Raw genomic sequence first — 13,854 nt, forward strand, 5'->3', positions numbered from 1 at the left:
GGCGTTGAGCCGCTTCTCGCAGTGTGTTGTGGTTGCTCCTGTTCTCTTTTAGTCGCTTCGAATGCGGCGGCCTCCATCCGATGTTTTCCCCATCTTCCACCACGTGCCCATCGGTCCGGTCGCCAGGTCTGACGGCACACCGCTACACTGCATCTCACTTCTACTAATCATCTCCGTGCCCTGCTTCCACGGCCCACTTTCATGGCCACTCCGCGTGCGCGCCTCGCACTGGACCCCTCTTCCCCTGCAGTTGTGCCCCTCTTCTAAACCACATCGTTCTCAAAGCAGCGCTCATGTCTGAAGCCGAAGTACAGACGGAGTGGTCTGAGCTGCTGCTTGACACGCGGGTGCTCGAGGCCCTCGAAGACCTCGCGTGGAAGCAGCCGACTGCCGTCCAAAGTGCCTGCGTGCCGCTCGCCCTCAAAGGCAAAGACATCTCCATTCAATCCCGCACCGGCTCTGGTAAGACCGGTGCCTTTGTCATCCCAGCCGTGCAGCGCATCATCACGGAGCGGGAGCAGCGCAGCAATGCTCGAGCACTGCCCAACCCGTGCGTCCTCATTCTTGTTCCGTCGGTCGAGTTGTGCGAGCAGACGGCCGAGGCGGCGCAGTTGATAGCCAAGTATGTGCAGCCCCGGCTGGCCATCGACAACCTGACGTCTGGCGGCGCCGTGACGGCAAGGCGCATTCAGTCCGCCCACATAGTCATTACCACCGCCGCCCTACTGGCGAAGGGGTGCAGCCAGGGCACCGTGACGGCCGACACCCTCCAGCACGTCCGCCTTTTCGTCCTCGACGAGGCCGACGTGGTGGCCTCGATGGCGGAGCGATCCCTGCGCACGGTGCAGTCGTTGTTGCCACCAAGCATGCAGGTCATTCTAGCTTCCGCCACCCTAACCAAAGGCGTCGCGGCCGTCAAAGGTCAACTGCTGCGGCACCCGGTTAATGTGGTGCTCACGTCGGAGGACGTGGAAGAGTTGGTGCGTGGCGACGTCGAGGACAGCGCGGCCTCGCAGCAGGGCCTGGTTGTCGAGTCCCGTGTGAGGGTGAGGGACCCACTGAAGAAGACACTGCACCAGTACTACTTGGTGGCCACGGACGAGTGCCACGGCCACACGCTTCTCTTTGGTCTCTACCGCATGGCCCTCATCACCGGCAAGACTCTCATCTTCGTGAACGACGACGAGCAAACGTATCGCCTGCAGAATTTCCTGGAGCAACTCGGGGTGGCAACGCTCGCGTACGATGCGAACCTACCCATCAACGTGCGCCTCGACACTCTGCGTCGTTTCCAAAGCGGCATGGTGTCCACGCTCGTGTGCACCGATGGCACACTGGAGAGCGCAATGCAGCTGCAAGCTTCGCTGGAGGAGCCGCAGCCAGGTGAGAAGGGCTCGGACGGTCAGTTGTGGTCGTCGTCATCGCGGCGTCGGCCACGGTCGGCTTCCGTGCGTGGTCGTGCGAACACCGAGGCGCCATCGGCATTGCACCGCGGCATCGACTTTGCGCACGTGCGCAACGTCGTTCTGTTCGACGGGGTGGAGGCGACTGACCCGATCGCGTTGTCTCGTTACACCCACCGCATCGGCCGCGCCGGTCGTGCCGGCGAGGAGGGCGTGTCCATTGCGATCTTTACCGTGCCGCAGGCCCGCAAGTATCTGCGCCCGCTGCAGGAGTACTGCAGAGAGCGCGGCGACGTCATTCGGCCGTTTCGGCAGATGCAGCGGGCTGAGGTGGCAAAGCTGCAGTACCGCGTGGACAGCGTGCTGGGCAACATCACGCGCGCCTCGACGCGCAAGATGCGGGTAGCCTCCGTCGCCGCGGAACTGAGTCGTAGCTCGTACCTGGCGAACCACCTGTCACAGAAGGACACGGACGCCCTGCAGAGAGTTATGCGGCGGTCCTCAAAGAGGATCAGGGTTGAGCGTAACATCCTCGAGGTGCCCGAGTACATGCATCTGTCGACGGCAGACGACGTAGGTGCGTACCGGAAGCGTGTGCAAGCCAAGCAGACGCAGTCCAACCGTCTGCGCAAGGCAACGCAGAAGGCTTCCGCCGACCCACTGAAGGCGGTGGTGTCTAGGCTGCGCTCCTCCAAGCGCAAGGCATAAAACCATAAGCGCAGAGACGAAGAGGGAGGGAGAAGGTGAATACAGCGCACTCTCTGTAAAGTGAAGAGAGACGGCCGGCCGGTACGATGAGGTGCTCTCTCTCTCTCTCTCTGTGTGTGTGTATTGCTGCGGGCAGGTGTCCATGCACGCATGACTGGGTGGCGCCGCTGGCAGTGGCTGGTTTTCTGGGGGAAAGGGGGGGGGGGCTGCCGCTCTTTTGTTTTTTGCACATCTTCGTAAAAGGGCTGTAGAGGTGTGCGGAGCCGTCCCCCTCCCCCTCGCCATCACCAGCACGTAAGCAGGTGTGCTACGCTCCTTGTTGTTCGATTAAGAGACGCATTACGCGATTCAGCATTCTCAACGTCTGTCACTGCCTCGAGCAGCGAAGAGTGTCGTGACGAGCGCATTCCTCCTGCTCTCTGGCCAACCTCACGAGTCACTGTGTGTCACAGGCACCGTAGCGAACGCACCGAAATTCGAGGTTTTCCACTGATCAATGCGAGTGCATATGCCGGTAGGAGCTACGCTGCGCATGCGGCACCGTCCGCGTGCCGTGCGTGCCTGCGGTCCTTCTCTCGGCGAAGCACGCCATGCGACATGCTCCCTCTCACACTCCACTTTGTTCTTCGGTGGTTTTCGTCCTACTACGAACGATGGACTTCCGGTGCACATGTGCGCGTACACACGCGCACACCGTGTTGACACACCCACGCACACCTGCACATCGGCTCTTTCTCTTCTTTGCTCATTGTAACACGGCGCCTGCGCAACTGTGGGCGTATTTCATGCGCGATTGAGCGACACTGTTCCGCGCGTGAGCAACACACGCGCACAAGAACGGTCACTCCGACAAACTAATCGGCCAAGATCCGGACACGGGCCAGAGAGAGCCCAAGCCGTTAGTGACGCCCATCCGTGTGCGTGTGCTCGTGCGCCGAGGTGTCGCGCTCGAATCACCTGCTCGCCTGCTCGGCGAAGAAGGGCGACGAGGCAGCAACGGTGTGGTGTCGCTGCAGCGTCTGATGTGAGGCGCTGCCATGTGTTTTCCGTGCCCTTGTTTTGTATCGACCTCGTTCGTTGTTTTTCTGCCCCTGTCGTTGCACCACCATGACGACGGATGCGTCACCGGTGAACCCCTATCTGCTGTTCAGCCGGGCGGACGAGTTCAGCACGGATGCCAAGATCGACTATGCGCTTCGTCACAATCACCTCTACACCTCGAGGGGAGACAGCGCCACATTCGCGCCCACGCCGCTGAATACCGAGCTTGATCGCCGTACGCTCGTCCGCACGCTGGAGGAGCTCAAGCGCGGCGTCTCCTTGGGTGACCGGCTGCTCCCAGTCACGCCGAGCACCTGCACAACGCATAACACGACCGCCAGCGCCTTCTCGTCGCCCGAGGACACCGCGTCGCCTCAGTTTGACGCCCCCAATGACGGCGACGCCTCGAACGTGTTCTTCGACGGCATTGACGACCTCGACACCAAGCCGTGGGACACCGCCGCGAGCAGCCAGGCAAACTACTGGAACTGGCAGATGGAGGTGCTCTACCAGTCCTACCACATCTGGATTGCACTTGATTACGGGCGAGGCGTCTTTAGCATCACGCGCAACGGCGTCGTGCTGGTCGACCGCATGCCGACCATCGTCGCGTCGATCCTGCAGGTGGTTGAGACGACGCTGCACGCGCGCGAGCAGGACCTGCAGCAGCTGCGCAGCTTCGTCGAGGGCGCCATCGCCGACGAGCAGACTCGATCACGCGTGATGCAGCAGGTGTGGAGTCCCACTGTTTTTGTGAGTGTGGTGTTGCTGAACGTGCCGCATGAGGTGGAGAAGGCAGTCCCCTTCAGCCGACCCACCTCTTCTGAGGCGGAGGCGGCCCGCAGTGGCGTGCACCGCCAGCGACAGCGACATCAACCCAGCATCATCATGTACCCTCCCGAGTACCGCCGCTTCACACCTCTGGAGAATGACGACAGCGAGCACTCTCGCTGCTCGGCTGTGACAGTGCTCTTTCACTGCGATGCTCGGAAGCTGCTCAACGACGGCACATTCCTGGACCGCCTTCGAGACCTTCTCAGCCGCTACGAAAGTGTCTACCGGGAGCGCAGCACGCCAGAGAAGTGGCCGCAATCTTCGCTGGGTGCGTCGCTGGAGTACCTGGTGTGCGCGATGCCGGAGAAAACGCCGGAGTGCAACACACTTATCTTAGTCAGCAAAGTCGGCGCCAAGGCCTCGTCGGAAGCATTCAACTTCTTGCAGAGCACGGTGCGACGCAAGAATCTCATCGTCTCCATTGTGGCGCTGAATCGCCTGCTCGCGTTCGACTCCCCCGAGCTGAGCCCGCTCGTCCGGTTCCTGTCGTCTGTTGGCGGCTTTGCCGCGCACGTGGACTACTGGTTGGCGCTTGCGGCACCCCGGCTGAACAACGAGTGGTGCCGCAAGTTTGAGGGGGCGCGGTGCTTGGCGCAGCAGATATTTGTACACCTCATCAAGGGGTTTCCGGTGACCATCCCGGGCGCCGCGCGGCGCGATCTGCTTGCGGACGCCGTTGGCGAGCCAGTAGTTCTCTATGATGGTGACCACGACCTTCCCGACTTCGTCATTGGCGCCTCCACGAAAGAGCTGCTGCGTGCCTCGGCGGCGCTGCGCTTCAACCAGGGGTGGAGCGTGCTGATCGACTATCGCGATGAGTCTGCCACGTCGCATATGGCTGCACGCTACGACCACGACTTCCACCGCGGCACCATCACGCTGCACTACGAGATGAACATCAACCGGCCGGCGGTCTATCGGCGGCTGCTCGTGTCAGGGACAAAGGCACTGGTCGACCGCTTCTGCAAAACCCGGTGGGACGACGAGACGACAAACTGGGTCGGCGAGGACAGCGGCCACTGGCTCGCGTATCTCTCGCTGCTGCGACTACGGGTGATAATGTGGATGAAGGCAGAGCAGACGCTTATGCAGCTGCTCAACGCGGGCCCGCGGCAGACGCCGATGAACGCCATCCCTGATCTCGCCCATCTCTCCTCCGCCGAGGGCATGCTGTCGCAGTGGTTTAATGTTTCCACGGTGTACTCTCTAGGCGTCTTCTTCCGGTTTGAGCAGTTGCCACCCAGTATGCTGGTGAGCTACACCCGCGCCCAAGTTGCGAATGGGGCGCCGACGGAGGCTGCCGCGCGCGCCTGTATACGTACGGCGATGGAGCGGCGCCACCGACTTGTCGGCCGGGAGGAAGATCTCACGTATATGCACACGGAGACCGTGACGACGCCGTCTTTTGCAGGTGCCGCAAACGCCGCCCGCGACGTCTTTTCCCTGGTGCAGTTCTTCCCACAGTACGAAACAAGCTCCGGCAGCGACTTTGGTCTAGCCGGCGCCTTCGAGTGCCGTGTGAGCTGCGTGTTGTGCGATCGTGCCACGCAGGAAGCACTCATATGCGCGCTGCTGAGCGACATCGAGGAGGCGGTGAGCGAGCGCAACAAGGCGACGGCACGCAGAGATCGGCATCTGCTGGTGCGCACGTCGCATCATACAGAAAACGAACAGGCGCTTCGGTTGGTGAAAACGAGCCTCAGCACGCGGCGCATGCGACTGCTGACGAGTTACGTGGAGGGGAAGTGGCACCCCGGCGCGGACGCCGGCTCCGCCGTAAAGAAGGAGAAAGGAATGTTTAAGTTAGGGTTCCCGTTGCTCTTCCGCATTCCGCTGCTGTCTTTCCCGTGGCCGCTGCTGAATGCGCTGTGCTTCCGCTGGATCCTCGGCTGCAGCGAGTTTTACCCGTTCCTCGCTGAGGAGATCTTCAGCCACATTGTGTCGCGCCGCCTGCACGCGGGATTTGTGCTCATCGTGTACTACACATCATCGCTCAAGGCAGTGCTCATGAAGCGCGTCGGCGATCCCGAGACACACTCGCACGTGTGCCTATTCGACGTACTGGAGGCAATACCCTCGCCGACGTCGACGTCGGTGCCGGCGGCGCCGATTTCCCTGCGGCGCTTTGTCACGCCGTTCAAGCGAGCGCAGTCGTCACAGTGGACGTACACGCACGACATCGAAGAGGACATGCACATTGCCACGGCCGTATTCACGTGCAAAGTCATTGCCACGCAGCAGCCCAGCAAGCGATCCCTTCTGGCTCGGCAAATGCGTGAGCGGGGCTTCAGCCCTATCGTGGCGCGGGTCGAGTCGATTCTGTTCTCTCTGCATGTGAGATATACGGAGTACGTGGAGTTGCGCTCACCTCCCTCGCTCGGCGTCAAGGGGTGTGTGCAACTACGCGAACGGCTGCTGAACATTGTGAGCTGCGTCGGGGATCGCAGCGCGGTCGTGAAGGCCCGTATGTTGCAAGCGGACTACGTGCAGCGGCTTTCTTCCGGGGCCGACGTAGTGGACCCCGATACGGACGTGTACGTCTCCGTCTTGTGTCCGATGCGCTACAAGACAGCACTTTGTGTCTTGATACTTGAGAGCGACACGGAGGCCGGGACGGGGAGGCATGTGGTCAAGGTTGCGCTGGCTGCCCTTGATGGGCAACTGCTCGAGTACGCCATCGCTCAGCAGTACCACCACTCCCGTCCGACCTTGCCGGGCGGAGACACAGCAGCTGCGTCATGCAGCGAGGAGTGTGCCGCGGCATCACCCTCGCACTCGGCGATGCCGGAGTGCATTGCCGACCGCGCCGTCGTCTTGTCGCTGCGCCACCTGCTCACAGTCTTTACATCCGTCTACTGCGCCCGCGAGCTCATCTCGTTCATCAAACGCGCGTCAGCGGAGATGGCGGCACCCGCTGTGGCGGAGTTGACAGACGCCTACGCCCACCTCGGCAACTACGCGGTGGAGATGGACGTCACGCATCTGCTCAACATTGTGCAGTGGCGCTGCTGCGCAGCGGCCGGCGGGTTGCCGTGGAGGAGCAAGGTGCAGGAGGTGTTGACAGGTGTGCTGGCGTCGCAGCAGCGGAGCTTTTCGGCGCATCCCACGCTGTGGCTGCCGAAGACGAGAGCCGACCGGGCGCTGCCGCGCGACGAGATGTCCTGCGGCGGTGCCTCGTCCCCCTACGAAGCGGCAGATGACGAGGACGTCCCTGAGTACGACGGCGCAAACGACGGTCTCAGCGCCACACGGGCGAACGCGACGAGTGAGGACGGCGCGAACAAGGGGAAGAGCGCGCATCCAGATTTACTCCCGGTCGCGGTGAAGGCATGCGTGCTTCTGCCGTTGTCGACCAGCGGCGTAGGCATCGAAGAGAAGGCGGAATGTCGGTGGCTGTCGTCGGCGTTCAATAGCTGTGATGAGAGGAGGCAGAACACATTGCGTGAGCGGTCTGAGTGGGCGATTCCGTCGGCATCGCTCAAGGACTCCACCGCGACGGTTTCCTCGTCGTCGGAGGCGGTGTACGCCGCAGTGGAACGGCTGAAGCTCCGCCTCTTCGTGAAAACGGTGCCGGCGGACCTGCTGTCCCTGTGCGAGGACGAGTCTTTCTACCCACCCCAGACGGCTGTGCGGCGTACGCTGCGGCTCCTCTATTACCGCTTCACATCAGAGGAGGCGCCTGCCGCGGTGGGTGGCCCCTCCATGTCGCAGGCTGCGTCCTTTGTAACCGCACCTAGCTACCTAGGCGCGGCGGACGAGGCGGCGACGACAGAGCTGGATGAACTGTTCGCGCAGCCGATGGCCGTTGCTTGGGATCGGCAGCGCTGCCATGACGCCTTCCACAGCTGCACGGACCGCGGCTCGCTCCCGATTCGAGTGGGGCAGGTGATGCAACAAATTGCAGAGAGGCTCAAGTGGCGCGTCGCTGTGTACTGCTTGCAGAACGCGTGCTACTGTACCTCCTTCCGGCAGCTCAAAGCACGCGTCGACGCGGAGCCGGCGACACAAACGGCCATTCCAGGCGTCACGACTGACGGCGCCGCCGCAGTTGCAGCAGGCGAACGACGGGATGACAAGGCGCGAGAGACGCGGCTGCGCGACCCCGTCCTGTCGCACAACGAGAGCGTGAGAGCGACGGGGCTGACGGAGAACGCGGAGTTGCACGCGCTTCTCTGCGACGTTGTGACCCCGGCCCTGCTGAGTTCCCATCGTTTCGTCTGTGACACGTTCCCGGTCGAGTTCACCCAGCAGAAGACGAACGTCGGCCGCGTAGTTCCGGAAGAGGCGATCAAGGACGTGTTCCGCCACTGCGTGGATGAGGACTGGATGTGGGTCCTGCCTACGCTGCCCCTCACCTACGTGGTGGTGCCCAACCGCGAGCACTTTGGCGAGCGCTGGGTGCTTGTGTGCGCCACGACAAAGCCTTCCCAGGGCGTCAGTGGCGCTCGCGTTCTTTTATACGACGCCCAAGGCACGCCCGCTGCCCTGGAGACGATGCGCAGCTACAGCAGCCACCTCCGCACTCACATGTGCAACAAGATCAAGCAGGTGAGTCAGCTGCATCTGCTCAAGCAGCTGCGCGAGTCCTTCAACGCCAGCGCCGAGCTCATCCCCCCAGCGTGGGGAGACCAGTTCAGCCAGAGTAGCGGCGCGCCAGGCTGCAGCGGCTCCGCGTACCACGGAAGCCCGCCGCTCGACTCGCAGGACGCGTATGCGGACGGGTCTCCTTTCTACCTGAGCGGCCGCAATGTGCTGGAGATTCCAATCTACTACAAGCTGCAGCATCAGTGCAAGAAGATCCTGCACCGCATCCAGGGCCACTGCTCGCGACTTGAGCTCGTCGCCATCTTCAACAGAGACCAGTGCTTCCTCGCCGCCGACGATGTTGAAGGGGACACGTTCCACTACCTTCGCTTAGTGTTTGTCAAGGACACGGCGCACACTGTGTCGGTGACCTCCCGCCCGCCGCCGCTGACGTCCTCGGATCGCTGCCCGCAGCTTGTGGTGCAACTCTTCAGCGCAACGCCGAACGCGAGTGTGCAGCGGCCGCTGCAGCGGCTGCAAGACTTCTGCTACTTTCTGGCGGTGCAGGAGCTGCAGGGGCACCTCAACTATGTGCAGCACAAGATGATCTCCTTCAACGACCTTGTTTTCCTGCAGAACCAGCGACTGGAGCCGATCGTGGTGAACCTGCGCACCATCTTCGATATTGCTCTTTCCGATTCTGACCACGACGCTCCCCGCGAGTCGTCGCGCGACGTCGGCACATGCCAGGAGCGGCAGCGAGAGATTGCGATTGCGCTGCTCTTCCTGAACCTGCGCGAGTACAAGTTCAAGCCCTTCGGCGTCCAGGACGAGCCCACGCATGCCACGAGCAACTTTGTGGAGCACTACAACCTCGAAAAGAGCCTCAACCTCGAGCCCGCGAAGGACGCGGCCCCACGCCCGAACTGCGGCAGCCAAGCGCTGCAGGCGTGGCGCTTTGTGAAGATTGTGGATGGCTTGACGGACGTGCTGGTGTCGTGCTGTCTCCACGTGCACCCCGACAACCCGCACGTAATCGTCCTCGACCGCTACCTGACTCGCATCCCAGCGGAACGCTACATCAACGGCGACTCGGAGAACACCATCCTGGCCCACCTGGGCCACAGCGTCGAGAAGACCATATCGCAGCTACGGTTTTTCGGCTTGACCTCGCCAGGCCATCCCTCCTTCCCGCTCTTGCGCTCTTCGGTCCACACGACGGTGGGCGAGCTGCTGCGCATCAGCCAAGAAACGTCTTCCAAGGACTCGTCGCTGCTGCGCTACCGGCACTTCTCACTCGATAACGTAAACCTGGCGGTGCTGCCAATGCTGATGGATCGCATATGCGGCGCGCTCTCGCACTACGGCCCGACCTGCTTTACCTACACTGCCGGGCGCGCCGCAAAGGGCGTGGTGCATGTGCCGAACTTCTCGTGGAAGTGGATGGAGAGCATCCAAAACGACGCGATGGCAGACCTGCTGGAGCTGTACGTGACATGCGGCTACGATGTCATGGACTCGCCCGAGGCGACAGCGCCGTTGGCGCCGACCCGCGTCGTGCCGTACGTCGTGCCAGGTGTCCCGATCACCTCCGTGACGATCGAGGAATCGCAGATGTCGCTGCTAGGCGAGTACCAGCTGTGCGAGCGCGGCTGCCCGTTGCTGGAGTACCGTATCGTTCTCTCCGTTTCCTTGACGGAGGGCCTCTCGTTAGCCCTCTTCAACCTGCGCGACACGGAGTACGTTGTGCGCCTGCTCGGCTATGTCGTGCTGGCGATGGAGGAAAAGTCGGCGCTGTTGGAGGACGTGCTGTTGCAGCGCATGGGCTACGCCGTGCCATCCTTCTTCAGCGAGGCGGATCTGGCGCGCAACTGCTGCGGCGACGACACGAATGTGATTCGCACTAAGTCGCTGTCCATCAGCTTCGACGCGTACCGGCGGCGCGTCAACAACGTTCGCTTCCGTCCGCAGCCAGACGCGGAGCGGGACGCGCCCTTGGTGGTGATACTCGAGGGGCTGTACAACCGAGGTCTCATTGTAAACTACGCGTTCTCTCTCGAGGACGCCGTCAAAGTGCTGTTCGACGAGTGCCCACAGTACTCACTGCAAGAATGCGTGCGCGTTGTTGATGCGCTGCTCGAGGCGCACGTGCTGTGCGACTATCCGAGTAGTGTGTTAAAGCCGCAGATTTCCGTTCTTGCTTCCCTGCCTCACAACGAGCAGCTCAGGTCGGACGCGCGCAACTGCCGGCTTAGCGAGGTGAGCGGCGTGCCAGAGGATGCCCTTGTGGCGTGCGTCTACCATCGCCACATCCTGGCGTCGCACATCATCGTGGAGGCACAGAACGCTCGCTCTGGTGTGACCGAGGTGCTGGCGAAGTGCGATATGCTGTGGCGGGCGGGGCCGCAGAACAACGTGCTCGAGCTGGCGAAGGCGATCGTAACGCTGCAGCTGAAGAGCAAGGAGGTGTTCGGCACGCGCGTGCCCGACTTCTCTCTCCGCCGTGAGCGGTGGCGGCACGAGGACGATGTGCTGGACCCGATCCTTCCTACCCAGACCCAGCAAAACATGAGCTACGCCCGCCCTGTGGACGCGTCGCTGCAGCTCTACACGGAGCACCTGCACCAGCTCTACCCCTCCATGTGCATCATCGATCTCGACCCCAATGACCCGCTCACCACCTCAGACGAGGTGTTGCTCAACCGTCTGCGATGCCGGTACGGCAAGGTCACAAGCGAAGACGGCGGCGTGGTGCTCTTCAGCCCGCACCTCTACTACGGGGTCATTCCGTTTGTGGACCTCCTGCGCTGTGGCACCTTCTACGAGCGCTACGGCCCACTCGCGGACGCGCTCGGCGAGGAGGCCATCGTCTCTCCCATCACTACCAGCGGGCTCTTCATTATCGAGGTGGGCTTCCAGGTGGTGCACTACGCTCTCGACTTCTTCGTCATCAACGGCGACGCCGTCCCGCCGGGCATTACGGCGAAGGTGGCCGCAGACTTCAAGCAGACGCTCCTGTTCGAGAGCGTCTTGTACGACGCTGCGGTGCGCAGCCTGGCACACTGCATGCGCACGCACTCGGTCGCGCTCTCGGGGCAGCAAAAAACGTACATGGCGGTGAAGAACCTGGTCAAGTACCACCCCTTCCCCCCGATGCACTGCGCCAACATTGTGGCGGCCTACACCATCACGGACCCGCGGGTAATGCGGCTGAAGAACCTGACCCCAGGTGGCGCGGCGAACAGCGGCGACGTGCACGTCGGCACAGACGGTGTCCTCTACCTCTCGCCACACAAGCACCACCTCCTGCAGCGCGAGCAGACAAACGACGTGTACATGTATGATGGCCTCATCATCTGGGAGCGGGCCCAGCTCTTCGTGCTTCTCACCAGCACAACGGGCGTGAGCAAGGCCTCGCCGGAGTCGAACCGCTACCTCTCTCAGCTCGCTCTGAGCGCCCGGCACCTGCTGCTGAATCAACTGCTAGACAGCACCCAGCAGGAGCGGCTAGATGTGGCGTGGCGGAAGTTTCTGACGGACGGGCGCGTGGCGGCGACGACGGCTAGGCGTGGCAACATGGAGCGGGAGCTGCCGAGCTATGACGAGTTTGAACTGTTGCGCGGCCACTCACACAAGATCGTCCTTCACTCGTACGTGCCAATGCTGCAGATGATTCTGGAGCCGGTGGAGTGGAGTGGCGACGGGTGGCGCCTGCAGGCCGTGTGCGCGCAGTTGTACCCCGAGCATGTTCTGCGCGTGATTGGGCGCCAGCGAAGCGCCCGCGACTCCCCGGAAACATCCGCTTCAACGCCACATGCACGCCACTACGACCTCAACACGAGCTCCCCGGCCGGGGCAGCGCTGCCAAGGCACGCCGCCGCCGCCTCCATAGCAGCCGGTCCGATTGGCGGCTACGACATCACTCGGCTGTTCATGTCGCCGTGCTTGACCGGCTGGTTTGTGGTGACGTTTGCGCCGAGTAAGGCGGAGGAGAGCGGCTGCTTTCTCGCCATGGAGTGCTTCTCCGATCCACACCGGCCCTTTGGCGCGAGTGTCGTGGTCGAGGAGCTGAGCCTGTACTGCAAGCCTTCTCGCGCCCTTCACCAGCATCGCGTCATGACATTCCTCAGCGAGATGGAGCAGGCGCTGGTGGAGCGATTTGTGCGACTGGTGAACAGCGCCGTGTGGTCTAGCATTGTGCCGTGTGTCTCTCAGTTTATGATGTAGCGCCACGACTGGCGCGCTCTGTCTCTTTCGGGTCCGTCGCCGCCGTTCTCCCTGCCTCCCTCCCTCTCTGGCTCGCTCACTATTTCCGCATTGGCCGTTGTTGAGGGGTGAGCTCGTGTGCACGTGTGTGGGCTGTGCGCGTGTCGCTGAGTGTAACGGCGCACGGCGATGACGCCTCCTGCCGGCGAGAGCGAGGCGGTGGGAGGAAAAGAGGGGGCCGGCGGCAGAAAAGCGGTTTGTGGCCATCTGTGTCTATGGGCGGGCGGGTGATGGGGGTGGTGGTGGTGGTGCACGCAGCGATGGGTCACTGCCCCCCCCCCGCCCCCTCTCTGCCGTTTTCTTTTGCCGTTTCATTTTGTTGTCTGAAGTATTGCTGTGGTACCGGCAACAAGCAAAACACGACCACCATACGCGCCTTCAGCCAGCGTGCATGCCGTACACATCGCCGCCGGCGACGCATGTTCCGCGGCAGGCGGGCGGAAAGGGGGCGGGGGGGGAGCACAGCAAGCCGCAGCACCGACGCCACAGCAAACTGATACGTTCGGCGAGCGTGAGTGCAAAAGGCGGCACTGCTGCCGCCCCTCAGCAAGTCACCTGATCCAAGGCAGACGCCGCTACCACATGCGTGCGAGGGTGCGCTTGGGTTCGTATACCCTTTTGCCTTTGATAGCCTTCTACGTCTCGTTCGAGTTTCGCTTTACTTGTCTCCCCCTCGATTTTCCTCACTGCCTCTCTCTTCTGCTTGCTGTCAAACACGCGGCTTTCAGACACTCGACGCACGCGCAGGCGTAACGCGGAGCCCCACGCTGCTTTCTCTCCCTCGCATGTTGTGCGGGTCGCCCTGTTCTCGCACTTCGGATCAGCCCTCTCCCTAGCGTTCGCGACGTGCTGCGTCAGCACCAGATGGATGCCACAGCTCATGAAAGGCAGCTCACGTGTGAGTGAGCCGGTGTGCGACCCACCGCTGGCGTCAACGGCATCACCAGTACCGCTACCCCCGCCGGACCTCAGCACCGGCCGCTCGAAAGTGGTTGCCGTCCCGCGCCACGGCGGCGGCGCTGTTGTGAGGTGGCACAGAGAGAGTCCCGCGGTCAAGGTAACGGCGGCGGGTGCCGCA

The 13,854-nt window shown here is 62.5% G+C and overlaps 2 protein-coding genes across 2 annotated transcripts; both read left to right on the forward strand.

The window, feature by feature from the left end:
* Window positions 1–293: 293 nt before the first annotated feature.
* Window positions 294–2,111, forward strand: LMJF_24_0250 (putative ATP-dependent RNA helicase; the record flags this gene model as incomplete). Its single annotated transcript, XM_001683490.1, has 1 exon — window positions 294–2,111. One exon carries the CDS (start codon window positions 294–296, stop codon window positions 2,109–2,111), a length of 1,818 nt encoding a protein of 605 aa, XP_001683542.1.
* Window positions 2,112–3,218: 1,107 nt separating this feature from the next.
* LMJF_24_0260 (conserved hypothetical protein) lies at window positions 3,219–12,737 on the forward strand (the record flags this gene model as incomplete). The annotated part of the gene is made up of 1 exon (XM_001683491.1): window positions 3,219–12,737. One exon carries the CDS (start codon window positions 3,219–3,221, stop codon window positions 12,735–12,737), a length of 9,519 nt encoding a protein of 3,172 aa, XP_001683543.1.
* Window positions 12,738–13,854: the final 1,117 nt, after the last annotated feature.

This window comes from Leishmania major, chromosome 24, assembly GCF_000002725.2.
Source record: "Leishmania major strain Friedlin complete genome, chromosome 24".
NCBI lineage: Eukaryota > Euglenozoa > Kinetoplastea > Trypanosomatida > Trypanosomatidae > Leishmania > Leishmania major.